This window comes from Chelon labrosus (assembly GCF_963514085.1).
Source record: "Chelon labrosus genome assembly, chromosome: 3".
NCBI classification, from domain to species: domain Eukaryota; kingdom Metazoa; phylum Chordata; class Actinopteri; order Mugiliformes; family Mugilidae; genus Chelon; species Chelon labrosus.
This window is the reverse complement of record NC_140339.1, coordinates 3,170,271-3,189,143: the sequence shown is the minus strand read 5'-3', so window position 1 is coordinate 3,189,143 and position 18,873 is coordinate 3,170,271. Positions and strand designations below refer to the sequence as shown.

Here is an 18,873-nt window from a genome sequence, read left to right as displayed (position 1 = left end):
CAGCAGCCACCCAGGCTGAATGTTACAGCGCGCAGTAAATAACACAAAGGTTCAGTTTAACCATCAGGGAGAGAAGAGGACGGGACTATTGCTCTCAAGAAGAAATATGGTTGCTTTACTACACGAGGTCAGGTGACTAACCAGGCAACACAGCAGCATCTCAGACTCCACCTATCAACAAAGTTCTGCATAATCAGAATAACTGACATAAACATTTTAGATATAGCTTCAGTTAAGCTGGTTTCATCCTTGGCATCACACACCTGAAAGCTAAATAAAATGATCTGATCAAATATATGTGTTTACACGTGCCAAAATGTGAACTTTATCTCCAACCCCGACTTGATTAAACTAAAAGAAGGCGACCAAGATGTCTCCACGTCTCCATCGTTGCTGTCCACGTGGATTCCATCTTGGTTGTTTTTCTTCCTCCTGGATTTTCATTCATCCTCCTTTGCCGAAAAACTATTTCTTCATCTCTGCCGTGATTGAAGTTGAAGATACATAGAGTTTCCATCAACAGTGAGTCTCTTTCTGTGTGGATCTATAACGATTAGTCAACCCCTCTGAGGTCTCCCTGCCTGTCTGGGCTCGTGGAGAGATTTCCCTCCGCCCTCCCGTTAGTTCCTCCATCATTACTGAACACACTCCACCGTTTAGTCGTCCTGTGCGTACGCAGAGACAAGACAGTCAAGTGTTTACGGTAATCATCACATTCTCTCTCTCTCTCTCTTTTTCTTTTCTCTGTGTGTGCATGTGACAGCCTCCAGTGTTGCTCTGTAGGAAGAGGCCTCTGAGGCTAAGAGGCACTTTACTGCTCCTCACAGACATCAGTGAGGAAGGGGGGCCAACTCTTTCAGGTTTTTACTGAGCTTGGCGTCCTGCCAGTGTGAACGCAGGAACTTGACGGGTGGACTGGGTTTCACGCGCCGGCGCTGATTAAAGGTTCTCGCTGCTGGTGGCGTGAAGAGTCATATATACGTTACCTCATGCAGCTGCTGATAGGAAGTCATGCCGTATGTGCTTCAGCTTGCCGTAAGTGTTTTGTTGCTGTCTGTTGAATGAACCTGTAATGTACCTGTGACAGACAAACTGCAGCAGAAGAATACTGGTTTGTACTTGAATGTGTGACCCTCTTATGGCATGAATTATTGCTTAAACATGAAAAAAAAAAAAGTTTAATGTGTTTTATTACTCAAAGCTGTAATGGAAATATTAAAGTTTTGTCATGCAGCAAGACAACAAGCCCAAGAACACAAGTGGTTCTACAAACGGTTAAAGAAGAACAAGATGAATGTTTAGGAACGGCCAAGTCAAAGTCCTGACCTTAATCCAATAGAAATGTTGTGGAAGGACCTGAAGCAAGCAGTTGATGTGAGGAAACCCACCAAGCAGTATGTTCAGCATCATGTGGACAAGACAGAAGACTATTGGGACAGTGTTTAGTGGACAGATGAGACCAAAGTAGAATAGTTTGGTTTAAACGAGATGAAACAACACTGCATCATCCCAGCATCAGAACCTCATCCCGTCCAGGGTGGTAATGTCCTCATCTGGACCTGTTCTGCTGCATCTGGACGAGGACGGCTTGTCATCATTGATGGACCAGTGAATTCTGAATTCTACCAGTGAACTCTAAAAGAAAATGTCAGGACATCTGTCCATGAGCTGAATGTGAAGAGAAACTGGGTCATGCAGCAAGACGACGAGAACCAAGAACACAAGTGGTTCTACAAAAGAACGGTTGAAGAAGAACAAGATGAATGTTCTTGGGATAAAATTCCTCCAAGCCGCTGTAGACGACTGGTCAGCAGTTACCGGAAAAATTTAGCTGATTCAGTGATTTACAGGAAAACACTAAACGTACTGGGAGGCCGGTGAAGGGAGGCCAACGCAGGGGAGATGTGGTCTTGTTTGCATGGCCCTGCTGCAGCGTTCTGCACCAATGGTATGTGGGAGAGGTCTGGATGGAACCAGCATAGAGGACACTGCAGCAATCAAGAACGGCATAAAATAAAAACATGCAAGACCCTTCCGAAATCTTGACTGTGGATAAACATCTCAGCTGGAAAAGAAAATGCTGCAGCCGACAAAAAGGCAAAAAGAACAAAATGCATGAAATAAAGAATAAAAATTCTGCATATGAAACTAAATGGCACCATCCCAACAAGCTTCATGGGTGATACTTGAAGTAAAGTGGAGGTAGAACGTAAGTATGTTCCATGATGGGCCTGCATTCACTTCCTGCTTTCATCTCACGCCGTCGTCCATCACCTGAGCGACACATTGCCCCATACACGTGTTTTAGATGAGGTGCTGCCTTCGTGGCTGCAGCCGGGCAGATCTACCGCTGGCAGCGAGGTACATCTAACCTGCTAGACGTCCTCCAACAGCAGTCAGTGCTGTTCATCTGAGCATGAAGCTGCAGCATGTGGTGTCCCAGCTCATCATAACAACTATTCATTACATGCAACCACCAACCGCTCTCTCCCAGGAGAAAACAACACATACACACACACACAAAAAAAAGCCACTTAAGAGTTCCAGTAAATACCATCCCCTACGTTTACTGGACTGTTTGGGTTCTGTAAAACAGGCGGAACATCTGCAACAAGAGTTTGTGTACGGAAACCAAACATGACGCTCTTAACTGGTAGGAGGAATCAATCACTGTGTGCAAAAACAGCTCAGGGAATGAAATGGGGACTGGAGGTTTGTCGTCACCAACATGTGCATACTTTAGATTAGATTATACTTTTAATATATGTATATTTTAGGGCGTAGCCCTTTGGATAATCTCATTCTTTCTGAATTGTGCATCATGAAAACCAGATGTATGAAAAATCTGCTGGCGAGTCTGAAATGTGAGGACAAATATGAGCATGTTCCACTATGAGGAAACTACGTTCTGCTTTAAAGACAGTTTCAGTGAGGACTAGTGTTATTGGACGTCCTGTCCTTACTAGTATTCTGACATGAAGCAACTTTTACCCTGGGCTGCTTCCCACAACAACACCATCTGTCCTGTTCGGTGTCTGGTTTGACTCAGGTTCTGAGTCCCACAGCTGGTCCAGACGGAGGAACATTTCCAAAATCTGTCCCGTTTTATCTTTTACACAAATAAATCCATCTCCCGACTTCAGACGGTAAAAAGATTCAGCTGCCAGGGATCACATCACTCTAGCTTATATCAGCACCGTACAGGCCGACACATACCTTGAGATCCTGGATCCTCAGGCAGAGGTCTACTGTCTGATCCAGGGGCCAGGCTGAGAACAAAAGGGGAGGGATGGATGGATGGATGGATGGATGGATGGATGGCTAGCTATTAATCCTACCTACAGAAAGGATATGTGTGGAGAAATTAGCATATCAAGAATAAATATGAATCAAAGAGCATTTTATATAGAAAGCAGATTTATGTTACATCAGATGACGTGTAACCCAAACCAAACTACAAATCAAATTCTATTGAGATTTTTGCCTGTAAAGTTAATCAGGCAAAATAGATAGATAGATAGAGAGTGATGGTCAGTACTTAGCTCTACTGGGGTGTTCTCCAGCCCAGGCAGGTATGGGGTCCAGGTATGCAGGGCCAGGGCACACAGACTCCAGGGATCCTCACCACTCCTCCTAAGACCATGGGTTTCCAGAGTCCTCCAGCGAATCCAGCTGCTTCTCTTTTTTTTTCTTTTTACGATATTTATTTCAGTCTTTTTCTTCAGGTAGCAGAGAGATTTAAATGAACCTGGACTCCTCTCTGTTCTCCTCCTTACTGCTTGTGTCAGCTTCCTTCTCCCCGGCTCACAGCTGTCACTCATTTGTTAATTCACCTTTTTTTCTCTCTCTCTCACTCATTCTGCCCCTCCTTTTCCTTTCAGGAGGTAAAGGGCTGTTCTGTTGTTTTAACTTTCAGCCACACTTCTGGATGGATGGATGGATGGATGGATGAATGGATGAATGGATAGACAAATGGAAGGATGGATGGATGATGGATGGATGGACACATGGATGGATGGATGGATGGATGGACACATGGATGGATGGATGGATGGATGGATGGATGGATAGACAGATGAATGGATGGATGGATGGATGGATGAATGGATGGATGGATGGATGGTTTATTTATTTATTATATATATATAATTTCAAGGTTAAACGGTAAAAAATAAACAAAAAACTTAAACTAAAACATTATCTATTATTATTATTATAGTAGTAGTAGTAGTAGTAGTAGTAGTAGTAGTAGTAGTATTTATCTTGTATCTTTAATATTACATACTACACTTTATTACTGCTACTGTTTATTTTTCATAAATGTCCTTAATTCCCATAGTTTGTTGTCTGAGCCTAAACACAGTGACTGTCTGTCCTGGTAGCGGTGCATGTATAATATTTGGCTGTAGGTGTGAGGTCACTGCCCCCTCGGTCTAAGGTTTCTTGGCAGGACTGACGTTCAAGAACACATGCAGCCTTTTCCCTGTAAACTTGCAGCGATCTGTAACCTGTCAGCGTCTGGATGGGAAACATCTGCTGCCTCTGTCTGTCCACGCTGACGTTATCTCTCATGTGAAGTCCAGTAAACCTGACGCTTCACTGCAGGACGCCCCAGGGCTGTACAGTGCACTGGGCCGTATACTGCACCACCATGAATCAGATAAACACAGCCTCGTTTAGACTGAAGCTGCAGTGGAAGAAGGAAGGAACAGCATCTCGTTGTAAACGTGTAGGTGTCTCTCTGTCTCACACATGGCTGCAGGACTGAATCATCTCCCTGATGTAAAATAACTTGACGATGAAGATCACAGTGAAACGGAGTCACGGCTGCATCGCTGATCGCTGTCAGATGTTCCCACTGAGCAGAAATGTGGTTGGCCAACAGAAAGCATGTAAACAACAGTCAAAGCCAGAAAGAAACCACATCCAAAGATCCATTCACAGCAGATCAGAGGCTGCTCCTCCTCCTCCTCCTCCTCCTCCTCCTCCTCCTCCTCCTCCTCCTCCTCCTCCTCCTCCTGTTCTGGGAACGAGGTTTATTTGAGCCCGCTCAGCTCTGATCCAGCTCCCGTTGTGTAGGATCAGTCTATTTGAGTCCCACACAACACAACACAACACAACACAACACAGCACCAGAGCGAGAGCAAGAAAGATAAAAATACATCGCAAGAACTGAGTCTGGACGGAGACTGGCTGAGGAAAGAGTTTGTTGTTGCACTGATCACATTTTCTTTAAACTCATTCCTTAAATCACTTTTCCAAGTCCAAGTCTCAGTCCAACAAGCTGTGAAGACGTTCATGCACTAGTTAGTACAGGATAATGCAACTTTTCATTCGTTCATTCATCTTCTGTAACCGCTTGTCCTCTGGAGGGTAGAGAACCCACGCAGACACAGGGAGAACATGCAAACTCCACACAGAAAGGAACCAGTCGGCCGACGAACTAGAACCCAGAACCTTCTTGCTGTGAGGCATCAGTGCTAACCATTCTAATAATGCAAATTTTATTTTAATTAATTAATATATATATATATAATACAGTGTGCATTGTTGCACAGCAGATGTTTTTCTTCTAAATTTTTAATGAATGAATTAAACTGATTATAAAGAGATATTTAACTCCTGACTTCTACTTATTTAAATGACAACAATGATCAAAATGGACATCCCATTCATTTCTATACACATGTAAATATTAATTATATTATATTTGTATTAGGGGTCCAGGCGCTGAAAGTGGTTGGAACCCATATTTGTCACAGATTTTCAGGGTGAGGTAGGACCCAAACGCTGGACACCAGGGGATGCAAAAAATGAATTTAACTCAACCAAAAGTAACTCAAGGTGCTGCATAAGGCAGGAGATCCAAAAACAAAAATCAAAACCTACAAAAAAAAAAAAAAAAAAACAAGAACATAACAGGACAAGACTAGAGAAACAGTAGAAAACAGTACAACATGAACGAGGACAAAGGGAAAGGCAGGACTATACTATAAGGGCAGAGGAGACACAGGTGAAAACAATCAGGGCGGGGCAGACATTACACAGGTGGGAACTCACAGGACAGGAAGGTGACGAGAAACAGGTGAAACCAATCAAGACGGCCAGACAATCACAAAAAGGAGGGAAGATACAGGAAGGAACACAAGACAGGAAACCAAGAACTTAACAAAATAAAACAGGAAATCAAAACGCAGAACCATGACACATATTATTATTATTATTATTATTATCTATATTTCTTCTTCTTCTGTTCCTAAAACCAGACGGGGAAGGACAGCGTATGTGGTGCAAAGCCTCAGATTTTAATCGATTACACTCGGTGCGAATGGCTGTCATGTCAACCACAACCACAACCACAAGGTGGCGCTCTGATAACGATTTATTTAAACGGTAGTGAGCGGTATGCCACGCCTTCAATGCGTAGGGCACGCCCACTTAGAGTTCTTGCACAATATCGCAAAACATGGTTTCATTTCATGGTTTGGAGGAAACTGGAATAAATACTGGTACCCTGCCTGGACGTCCCGTTCTGTGTTTAACAGCTTTCATATATATTATTAAAAGTCTCCCATTGCTTCACGTTGCAAAACAAAGAAATTCATATAAAACAAAAACCCTCCAGGATCTCGTCTCACACCAACTCGTCTCCTGTATTTGGGATAACCACCTCAACTGATAACCTATAACCATCATCTAATCGTCCTGACAGGTTTTAACCCTTTAACAGTTCTGGCTCCACAGATAAACCATGGCCCTTCAACGTTAGCAGAGCTTGGCATCCACAGTTTAATAAAAACAAGACACCACACACACAATCCTCATCCTCAGAGGAATTCCAGCCTGGCATCCTGACCTGCCCAGACTCACTCTGTGGACCGACTCCAGGTCCTGACTGAGGACTGGGATTATCTGCTCAGCTCCATCACTGCATGTTCTGGGAGCCCCCTCCCTCCTTCTCCCTCTCTCTCTGTGAAATGACATTTGACGTTTGAGCGTTGGTTGGTTTCCAGGAGGAGCCCACGCCGTCCATCTGCCAGACTATACTGTCCTCACACACTCCTATGCATTCTACCGTTTGCAGGGGCTGGAGTTCTCACATTCTGGGCACCAAATGTCACATTTATGAATTCGGCGGTGTCCAACGGTTGAGCGGCGCGCTGCAGAAATAGAGCACTCCTCAAGTTTATACGGGGAAGCAATTCATTATTATGAAGCATTATCCAAGTAGCTCTAGAAAATGAGGCTTCAGACACAGATCAAGAAACTCTCAGGAAGCACAAAGAAGAAAGACGGTGCTGAATTAAATGAAATGCAAATGAAATGTGGATCATCCCACAGATACTTGATCAGTTTGGGATCTAGTGAATTTGGAGGCCAGGTCAACACCTTCTGCTGTTCTTCATTGTTTAATTGTTCCTAAAGTGCAGTTCATTAAATATAAACACTATCATAATGTACTTCTTTGCACTAAGTTGTTATTTATAGGTTATTATGCTGTTATGTTACTGGTCCCTGAACTTAGACTGCTGGGGGACTTCTTCCCATGATGCACTGAGCTCCTATCCTCTAATTCTCAGGTTTCTGTAACGCATCTTTAGATAATCTGAATTATTATTGACACTTAATGAATAAAACTGAACACCAGAACCTTAAAGGAGCTCAGATTTAGTGCAGGGCTAGTGTACCTAATGAACTGGCCACTCAGTGTGGACCTGAGCTACGCCACACTGCTGCCACCTACTGGAAGGAGCAATCACAGCAACAGAGCCACAGTATAGAGTTTTTTTTATTGTTTATATTAAATCAGAAGAAAGATAAGCACTAGAACATACGTTACAAACCAATAAAATTTATATCCTGGGAGAAAAAAAAAACCTCAAATGATATTACAAAAAAAAAAACAAGTAGTAGTAACACTAGTGGACAAAAACATTCTTTAAATAACAGAACTGTACATTTTAATATGCAACTAAAAAAGGAAAAAAAGTAAGACGGGAAAAAAAAAAGAACCACGGGGCGAGTTAGTACCAAACAGGAGCTAAAGCTAAAAAGGTGATTATTTTATCAGGCGACGCAGGGTTTTACTGCTAGAATATGAAAATACGACCAAGTAAGGCAGCAGAAGGCAGGCGGCTTAGACAGCAGGAGACAGGCTGGGACAGGAAGAAGACAGAGTCAGAGACGAGAGAGAGCAGGTAAAACTGTTTCACAATATATAAACTCTTATATAGAAAATTTAAAAAACAAAAACAACAAAAACAAACCCCGGCATCCCCTCTTCATTTCATATTTGACAGATAATGACACTGAATCCTACAGTCCACACAGAACCAGCTCCTTTAAACCTTTAAACTCACTCTTGTTCTCCGACTGTTGATCATTCAGATGCAACACGAACACTCAAACGCACCGTGGACACTGGACACATGTAATATTGAGATTTCTAGCAAATTTGATCCCGCTTCACGCTGCATATAATGTACAAGAAGTTGCACCTGTTCAACAGGTTTTTTATTTTATTTATTTTTTTGAAAAAATTGCATAGGTTAAAAATAAAATAAGAGCCTCTATTACAAAACTGCTCTTCATTAAAACAGACACTAGGGGGCGCTCAATGCCCTGATTTCTTTTATATATATATATATTTTTCTTCTTTTCTTTAATGCGCTGGAAACATGAGCTCCTTACAAAAAACACATTTTTTATCAAAGGACCACATCTGATCAGTTCTCTCACATTAAACAGCTGCTGATTTAAAAGGTGAATATGTGCGCTGACTAGATTTATATATTTAGTCATAGAAAGTTTCTCCACGATGGCTTCGTTCGACTTCTTTGGGTTCTCAGGTAAAAAACCAAAAACATTCTTTACCATAAAAATAAATCAGTCTTCAAAAGTGTGCACGAATTAGTGCAAACGAGGTTAAGTGCAACATTACATGATGTCCGATGTCCACACGACTGCTACCTGCTCTCTGAATCACTCACTTTTTGTTGGGAGGGAGGGAGGGGGAGGTAAAGGGTGAGGGGTGAGGGGTGAGGGGGGACGCGTAGACAGATAACAGGACATAATCGATCCACAGTAGCACAGCGCATGCCCTTATTATTCACAAACAGTACAGTACAAGCGCCATAAACGAGTCAGTACAAAACGTAAAATAAAATCATATGCGATGAATGTACATAGTTTCTGAAAACAAACACGTGGGAAAAATAAAAATAAAAATTTGGACTTTGACGTTTGTTTGTCCCAGTGCTGTCCAGAGTTCTGCCGGAGAAAAATAAAATCACAGCCGACTCTGTGAGAGGACGTCCATCCAGATGACAAGAAAAAAAAAATAATATATATATAGCATTTATATTCAGTACATCTTAGAATCGCAAATCTCTCAATTAGAAATTCAAAAATCTACACTCTTTAGTAGTATTATTAAAATCTCATCTTTGTAAACAGTTTGCCCTTTTTTTATTGTCTCGAGTTTGAAAATATATTCTAATCAGACTGAAAGCGTGGCTTCATATATATTTATTTATATATACACACACATGTATAGATGCATATATATATTTATTTATATTTATAAATCTGTGGCAAACATTTTTTAAAAAATAATCAAATGCAAAGAAACACATTTGAAGCCAAAGCTTAAAAATCCCTCCAGTCTTCATTTCTACCACGATTGTTCAGGAGCCTGAAGTAGCCACGCACAGCTGGATTGAACTCTAGCAGGAGGAGGAACCCTTTCGTTGACTTGAATAGATTTTATTGTGGCCCCCCGAGGGGAAATATTAGTCGTTTTGGACTCGAGTGCTGTTCACATGGACGCCTCGCCGGCCGAGCACCGCCGTGACCCGACCACCGCCGTGTGACCCGACCACCGCCGTGTGACCCGACCACCGCCGTGTGACCCGACCACATATTTCACCGCAGCACCGGACTCGAACGTTAGAGCCGCAAAAAAAAAAAAAAAAAGTAATAAAAATCATGTGTTGGCATTTCTGTTCTGCTCTTCAGCAACGACGGGGGTTGCTATGGTGCGTAACCATGGCGACGAGGTTGCCATGGCTTCGGTTGGGGAGCCGGCGATGAGAGGAGTAAAAACGGTCTCCATCGCCTCACGTGTTTTGTTTTTTGTTTTTTTGAGTCTTTTCGGTTCGGGGACGGGGGACGGGGGACGAGAGGAGGCGTCTTCCGACTCTAAAACCTCAAACTGCATCATTTCAAATAATATCTGAGAGACGTGAGCTCAAGCAGGCGTGACGGTTACTTTGCACAAAGCAGGTGTAAACAGTGTTTGCTCACAAGTCTCCTTTTTTTTTTTTTTTTAAACAAGAAAGTGAGGATGACTGTGCGCATGCTGTTCATGTCTTTCACATTTAATGAATCTTAGTGGCAGTGGACGCATGCACAGTGGCCCTATAGAGATTTATCTGCATGCATATTCAGATTTGTACACTTTACACCGCAAGTGTCTGTGTCTGTGTCTGTGTCTGTGTGTGTGTGTGTGTCTGTGTGTGTGTCTGTGTGTGTGTGTGTGTGTGTGTGTGTGTGTGTGTGTTCTTCCTTGCGGCCGCTCTTTACAGTCAGAGTCTGTCGCTGCGGAAACTATCCTCCACAGATGGGTCCGGCAGCACCATGTCGGGATCGCTGAGCATGCTCAGACCGTCCAGGCTGAGCGGCTCGATGCGCAGCTCGTCCTCCAACGGGAAGCCTCCCTCCGAGTCGAAGCACTCGGGCACCGTGGAGAGAGCGCTGCTGATGTCCTTGGACAGGCTGGGGTTGGAGTCATCTGAGAGAGAGAGAGAGAGAAACAGATGACGGTGGTGGGTGAACGTTTCCTCCGGTCTGGACAACACTTCCTCTCACTACAGCTAACGGTCTGGCTGTCCTCATCATGAGTCAAAATAAAACCAAATCCATCTGACATTACTCTCACTTCAGGATGGAAACATCAGACCTGGAGTCTTCATCATCCTCTACGTCGACCCACTTAGTTTAACTCCTGAAAACAAGCGACTCTGGAGCGGCTGCTCTTTGATTTGAGCTTCAGAGAAGAATCACTCCAGGGAAAACTGAACAAATAAATCTCATCTGCTTTTACTTGAATGACTTGATTCAGAATGAGTAGACACATCAATGATGGACAGAGGGCATGACTACTGCTACTACTATAGCTAACCTCTTTAGTTGGAGGTCGCCCCTGCAGAGCGCCTCTCATCATAAGTCATTAAGGCCAAACCTCGCTGCCTCGCTCCTGATTCGATTCAATATCTATTCATTTAGAGATACTTCAGTTTATTATTTATTATTTATTTTCGCCCTAGCTCTTCTCTGTCATCATACGTTTTAAATCCAATCAGCTCTAAATGGCCAGCTGCTATTTTTTCTGCAACTAAGACGTTGACGAGCTAAAATTAATAAAAAACTGTGACAAAATGTTAACGAGACGAGAGTGTTATTTGATAAGATGTATTCAAAATACACAATCCTTTCAAAAATGAGCGTCCCCGTCATGTGATTGGATAAGAAGCGTCTGTCCACCTGATCTCAGCTGATGATAGTCGATCAAAAACTAACAAGAAGACCTGTAGCTACAAATTAGATGGAAGAATAAGACATTTGAAGGATCGTCACCCTGACACTGACGCAGCCTCCATCACGGTCAGTAAGCTACAGTAACTATGAAGTCAAAGACGTCTCATCTAAGTACTTTAAATACGTGTCAGTAAAAAGTCAAAAGGAAATAACGCCATGTAGCACAAAACAGCACAGCATTTAGAAAACTGTCCATGAGTATAGGTACTGGATTGAATCCTTCTTGTGCATGCGACCTCTTTTATTTATCTGTAATGTATGATCCAACATTATAAATGATCAAGGCTGATATCCAGCTCTGGAAAGAGACAGATTCACATAGACTGTTACCTGGATTCAAATGTGTGCCTCTACATATAAAAGATTAACTGGTCTGAAGTGAGAACTGATCATTATTTTGTCTAAACACAGTGACTTTACGTCGACTAAGACTATGAAAGATAAAAATGAAGACTAATAAGCACATTCAGACAAAGAGTAAATCAAAAATGGCTGATCAGAATGAACACTGCTCTCAAAGCTGGAGCTTCAGTCATGTTATGATCTCCCCTGGTATGTGGACTTATCTCGTTGAACGGGATTTCCAAACGAGAGGATACAGCTAATGGCACGAATTTATGAGTCATTATCAGATCTTTCCAATCAAGATTGTATCAGGCCTTAATAACTTTAAACAAATTTAAATTTGACTGCACGTGAGGCGAATGGAGTCACAGACGGATATGAACCAATCCTGAAGCTTAGTGGAACTCTTTAACTTGTTCCTTTCGCTCTCCAACCCGCTGCCCGCTTTAAGGCTGTAACTGCCCCCCTAGAGGTTAAAGGTAACTTAACGCTGTCTATATGTAAATCCTGTCATATCAGTGGGACTCACCGGTGAGTATGATGTTGGGCAGCCCTCCGCTGCAGTTCGAGTACAACATGTTGCACCTCATGTGCGCCTGGTCCTGCAGGTTGCCGTGGCTGCCGCCCAGGCCCGACAGAGCGGCCTGGGAGTAGTAGAGCGAGGAGGACGAAGGATCGAAGCACGACCCCCCCGCTGTGGAGCTCATGGCGTTTTCCAACAGGCTGAACTGATCCAACTAGGCGGCAGATGGTGGAGGGAAAATGGCAATCGAGAGAAAAACACAAAGAGTCAGTGGGCTGGACCGGCGTCATGTTCACCCTGGCAGCTGATCTGATGGGATGTCTGCGACTCATTTACAGTGTTTTCTCATAACATTGGCAGCACAATAAAAACCTGACTAACACGACAACTGAAGATAATCACACAAATACACAATCACTGCCAGTTCATTACGAGTCAAAACTAATAAAACAGACACTACATCTTCTCTACATGAAGGTTCTGGTGTTCAGCTTTAGTTTAAAATTACTAAGAGCTGTTGATTCAGCTGTGTTTGCAGGCGGGGATGTTTTGATCAGCATCAGGGCCGATCAAGGCTTTTTAGAATGATTGGATTCGATAAAGTTTTTTCCCCCTCGGCAGAGATCGATACAGATCTTTTAATATCAGCCGATCCGTGTCCAGATTTGATTTTAAATAAACAAAATTTCCACCCTTGGAGATTCATATCATATCTATCTTGCATCCTCAGAGACATCGTGTGTCCAATAAACAGGTCAGTTAAAGCTAATGTAGTGAGTATTTCACTCCTCTGTATGTTTTTTCATTAAAATATCGTGAACGAGACAATAAACACGACTTGAATCTTGACATGTTCCTATTATTTTGACATTTTAGTCAGCGGGCAAAGTTAAATAACAGAAACACTTTTAACTTAAAGCAGTTCATCTGGTTTATTCACCACCTTTCTGACGCTGTTTCAACATCAACTGAGCATTAGAGCAGCTTTGAAAGAGGATTTAATGTAAGTCTGTTATATTAAATTGCATTTGTTTTCACTAGTGTACCTAATGAACTGGCTGATAAGTGTAAGCCCCCCAGTGGGGCCGATACCACGGCAAAACTTCTGCAATTCCAAAATAATTGATGTTGTTATCACTCGTGTGTGTGTGTGTGTGTGTGTGTGTGTGTGTGTGTGTGTGTGTGTGTGTGTGTGCGCACTAAGGAGACACTGCCAGGGTTCATTTTCCTGTTCCTTTCCATCACACATTCATTTTATAAAATATTTTACCTGGTAGGGGAGGGTCTTGTTCTGCCGATTAGAGAACTGCTGCTCCATGAAGGGGTCGTTGAAGAGTGCTGCCATGTTGTTGTGCTGTGAGGAGAAAAAAACAGTCTAGTAAATGGTTAATGATGATTTATTAGCAGCAGCAGATCAGGCTTTATTGTTGGTTAAGAAGTATACTAATAATTCTATTGTATTGTTTTTTTCTCTATCGATCTACACTAAATAACTCCCAGTTATAAAGTTAAACCTGAAGTCTGTCATTTACTAAAGTTTGCAGTAATTATTCTTTGCAGTATACGCCCAAATCTTCTCCAGAGAGTCTCTAGAAGCTCATTACTTTGACATCCTGTGTTAATACTACTCATACTATTAATGTGTCTATTGACAGAGTAAAAAGTTAATCAACATTTTTGCAAATTCCCCAGCACTATTAAAAAAACGTCACTTTTCTCAAGGGCTGAAATGATCCTGATCATATTTTTATAATTCGTTAAGGTTTATTTAGGAGGAAGAAAAACAACAAGCCGTACAATAAATCAAATACTTCGGTGTGTTGTTCTGCTCAGTTTAATCTAGCATATTAATTTCTGCCCTGCAGAGACTGATGAATATCTACAACGCTCATACACAGAACGCCACAAACAACAGCGTGCAAAGGATGATAGAGTTTGTGTGTGTTAACCATTCTGCTGCCCATGCACGCACACACCCGTACTCGGACAAAGAAGCTCTTTACAGCGCTTACTTGGCTCGTGTTGAAGTCCAGTGGGATGCTCTGAAGAGGGGAAACAGGCTGTTGTTGTTGCTGCTGCTGCTGCTGCTGCTGCTGCTGCTGCTGCTGCTGCTGCTGCTGCTGTTGTTGCTGCTGCTGTTGTTGCTGCTGCTGCTGCTGCTGCTGGTGTTGCTGCTGCTGCTGCTGCTGGTGTGGCTGTTGCCGTTGTCTGCCCTGGTCCACTGCATGCTGGGATTGCTGGTAGAGTGGATAGGGCGGGGGCGGCTCCCTTGGCATGTTGCTGGTATCCAGAGCAACTCCCTACAAAGAACAGAGAACGCCAGCAGGAGTCACTAAACGCTGACCACGAGTTTTAAACTTGGGAATTTTTCTTTTTTTTTGTATTTTTGATATGGGTGGCTTCTAGTTTACAAACTGGGATAACACTGCACATGTCAAGGCACAAAGCGCACCACAAAATACTAAACAAAAACCCTTCAGTGTACCTGTGTGATGGGGGACAGCGAGGGGGACATGGTGGGAGACAGCTGCTTGGCCAGACCCCTGCGTTGCTCGGCTCCAGGAGACAGGGTGAGGGGGCTGATGGGAGCCGGCCGCCGGCGGGGGGAGTTGCTGGACAGGCGCAGGGACGAGTTAATGGAGGGATTGCTGAGCGACGGCTGCAGCTGGCAGTTGTTGAGTGAAGCTTGAATTGAGGGGTTGCTCAAAGAAGAGGAGAGACCTGCAGGGGCGACAAACACCGCGACACACAGAGAGCGCTCGATTAGACAAGTTTCAAATCTGTCAGGGTGTAAATGAGATGAACTTTATTTTCCAGCGCGCTCTCCAGTAATCCCCCCACCCCACCCCACCCTGACGCAAAACACTAGACTTTATTGTGTGAAGGAGAGAAAGATGGAAAGCAGGGGAGAGGAAAATGAGGGGACGGGGGGAAACTGAGGGGAAAGAAAAGAGCCGATTGTAGCGAGCCAAGAGAGGGTCATAGTTCCTCTGTCACTTTGGTGCTTGGCCAAGCTGAACTGTTCCTGACATGGGAGAGCTCAACCACACATGCACTCACAAAATACAAAGAGGAAAGAGTGAGCAGCGCGAGCGGCGGTGGGTGTGACCAGATCGAAGTTCAGAGAGAGAGAGAGAGGGGAACTTGGAGACACAGAGATCCTTGAGTGAGTTATCAATAACGTGCGGTCGGCTGGCAGAGAAAGAAACCTGGAACCTGCTCAAGACGCTGGAGACGTGGTTCTTAGAAGTGTAAACCTGGAACCGACTTTCAGATTTTTAAAACCTACAAAAGACTAAAATCCCTGCAGATAATGACTCATTTCCACTGACACACACACACACACTGGTATTTTTAGTCTCGACAATAAGAGGGAGCACATGCTCATCGGCTAAGTAAATTCTCATAATGCACTTGACAATTAGGAGTTGTGTTGCTGGGCAACATCCCAAAAGCTGCAAGGAGACAGATTCTCACAAACCACAGAACTGAAATACACATGGATTTAAAAATGTGTGTTAATTTGAAGTAGGGATGCCCCGGTCACGGTATTTTAGTATCGTCTGATCCGATATTAAATAAATCCATAAATGTCTTTCCTTGGCTTCCTAATCTTCTTCTAGAGTCGACTGGATTTAGTCCAATAAATCTTTCTTCTCCAGAAATGTTCTGGTCATCCAACGCTGCCATAAACTCCCTAACCCTCTCTGGAAGATTTTTCTCCTTGACGCCGTCTCCAGGAAACTTTTCTCTTCTTCTAAACGTTCAGTGTTTGTCGTTGTTGTTTGGGTGCAGCCTTTGCCTGAGTGGACTCCATGGATTCTACCACCTCGCCAAATATTCACGTTGCATTATTTATAAACTGCTGCCTGACTGACTTCATTTGACTAAAGATCTTCCACACAGCAGCTTTGACACTATTCAACCGCCACTAAGACAGAAGAGAAAGAAGGCCGTTTTGGTTTAAATCAGACCTAAAACACACAACTAGCTGAAGCCCGATACGGATCCGATCACTTTTCAACACAGCTGGATTGGCCCAAATACTGACTGGGACGTCCCTAGTTTGAAGGATGCAACGAGAGAGGCAAAGAAACTGAGGAACAATTGGATTTCATGGCGCATGGAGAGACTGAAGTGTGTTTGTCTTTGCAGTGTCTGAAGGATTGGTCCAAATCTGTTTCAAATCTTTAGTTTAGAGGTGAGGGAAGATTATACGTATAAGCACAATCTTGTAAAAGCACTTAAACATTCCTTTGTCCTTCTATCAGTGAAACATAACTTGGGAAACTCTTGGAGGACAGACTGAGGACAGGGAGGCAGTCAAGATTACTGCAGGTTTTCACTTATTGTACGTGTCTATGAGCAAGTAAAATGAGATAAGCTCGCTCGCTTGGACAGTGATTACTAAAGTGTGTAGAGATTTATGCCTCAGGATTCTTTAAAGTGAGTGGTTTCATGATTTGCCGAGCTATCTTTTATTACGTTTCCATATATGGTCTTATTTATGGTGTGATGTTTGGTTTTTAATGTAAGACTAACCTCGACTTTGACAGAGCTCAGAGTCTGCACTAGAACCAGATAAACTCTTTGCCACAAGTGAGACTGTTTTCTTAAAACCTTTAGAGTGTTACAAGTAAAAGAAAATACCAAAGATACTTGGACATTAAAAACAAAGGTGAATAAATTAATGATTTCTTTCCAAATCTACAAATAAACATCGGTTGCAGCAACAGAGCTTAATAAAAATGTATTTCTGGGTTAAATGTGTTTTTTGCATCTTTTCACAAGACCAGAGAATTAAATGCACGTGTTGATTTCTGCTTTTCATCTATAAGCATCTGTTATTTTTATGAATCCAGTTTCATTCTCGACAGCCGCATTTTCTTCTGCAGTCTGAGCTTGTTAGCATTTAGCATCGTTGAGCTAAAACAAAAGGTGATCGTTTTGAAAGCCAACTGGATTTTACTTCCAATAATTAAAAAGTCATTTAATGCATCAGTGTGAGTGTGGAAGAAATCAAACGGGCACACACCTGTACTCCACTCACCCTGTGAGTTGCCGATGCCGAGGTGCATCATGGCGGCAGGCAGGTTTCCGGTGCTGCTGCCGCCGCTGAGGTTGGGGTACCCTCCGTTGTCGTCGGGGTCCAGCGGGGTGGAGAGCGGGGAGGGGAACTGCAGGTTGCTGAGGTCGGGCAGGGAGCCGCCGGTGCTTAACGAGCCCTGATAGTGGGACAGGCCGAGGTTCTGCTCCGGAGACGGGAATATACTGCAGACAGGAAATAGATGGGACACCAGGAATCATCAGGAACACCGGTGCTCAGAGTCCAAACAAAGAAACGACTTCAAATGCCGGGTTGTTAAATGAGCTGCCGCTGCCGGTTCAAGTCGACAAGATGTTTGTTTGACCTCCACTTGTTCTAGCCTCTTCTATTTTCCGCCCACTCTTCACTCATTTGACTGTTTCTATTATTTCCATTTTTTCCAATAACAGCATACGAGCTGTGACTGTCTGTTCCCACACAAACTGCCACGACACAAAACAGTGAACAAATGTTTGCCCCAACACACATACTGTCTCCAACGGGCAGAGAGGAAGCACTAGACGAGGAGCCCAAAGCGGCCTGACTCACTGTACAACTCTAATTTGTCTTACTTATTCCCACGTTAAACAAACTTTCCGGGAATACGATAAAAACATGAACTATAATTATGTTTGTATCATTTATCAGCCTCACGCTACAAGAAAGCTGCTGCTGCTGCTGCAAAGCAAATAACCTCCTGGTAAAAATTTAAAATTCATTTATTTATTTTTCGATAAATCCCGACGTGACCCTGGAGGTGGCTTGTAGTGGGAACACAATAGCTTCATTAAAACGCTGTTAAACAACGTCAGCGGTATCTGATTGTCATAACAAATCTGTTCCTGTCATTTCAAAGGGTTAGAGGTGTTAAGAGGAACACAGACATCCTGTTTGGAGCAGTGGGAATGTGTGGAATTTCATTTGGGGGATGCTATTGTTTCTGTCGACCGGCGGCAGCAGCTCCAGCCTGGGTGGAAAACACCTGTGTCCTACTTTTGAATGACAGACACTGGGAAGGGTATATTTTGACGCCGAATAAGGCTGATACGATACGGGTATAACAATGTGTTAATAAAAATACAGGATGACTCACTTGATTCCAGGCACTTCACATGATTTAGGCCTTGACGCCAGAGACTGGACCTGAAACAGAAACACAGAAACCTTAAACATGCACTCACAAGACAGTTCATTAGGTACACTAGTGAAAATAAACGCATCCAAACATAACAGCCCTGCACTAATTGAACTGACACACGTTGCTATTATTTTGTCAGGGCGAGGCACCATAAACTACATCCTCCAAAATGATGACAGAAAT

The 18,873-nt window shown here is 43.2% G+C and overlaps 1 protein-coding gene across 6 annotated transcripts in view; it reads right to left on the bottom strand.

The window, feature by feature from the left end:
* Positions 1-7,771: 7,771 nt before the first annotated feature.
* The window catches only part of crtc3 (CREB regulated transcription coactivator 3), a 43,544-nt gene continuing 32,442 nt past the window's right edge, over positions 7,772-18,873 (bottom strand). For 2 of the 6 annotated variants that reach the window (XM_084540844.1, XM_084540848.1), the window contains 7 exons: positions 18,646-18,695; positions 17,502-17,737; positions 14,952-15,187; positions 14,479-14,766; positions 13,737-13,841; positions 12,473-12,680; positions 7,772-10,792 (listed from right to left, as the gene is read on the bottom strand). In XM_084540844.1, the coding sequence (XP_084396970.1) occupies positions 10,587-10,792; positions 12,473-12,680; positions 13,737-13,841; positions 14,479-14,766; positions 14,952-15,187; positions 17,502-17,737; positions 18,646-18,695 (1,329 nt within the window). In that variant the 3' untranslated portion in view covers positions 7,772-10,586. The remainder of the gene's footprint in view (positions 10,793-12,472; positions 12,681-13,736; positions 13,842-14,478; positions 14,767-14,951; positions 15,188-17,501; positions 17,738-18,645; positions 18,696-18,873) is intronic. The other 4 variants (XM_084540847.1, XM_084540849.1, XM_084540845.1 and 1 more) reach the window with 3 other exon arrangements.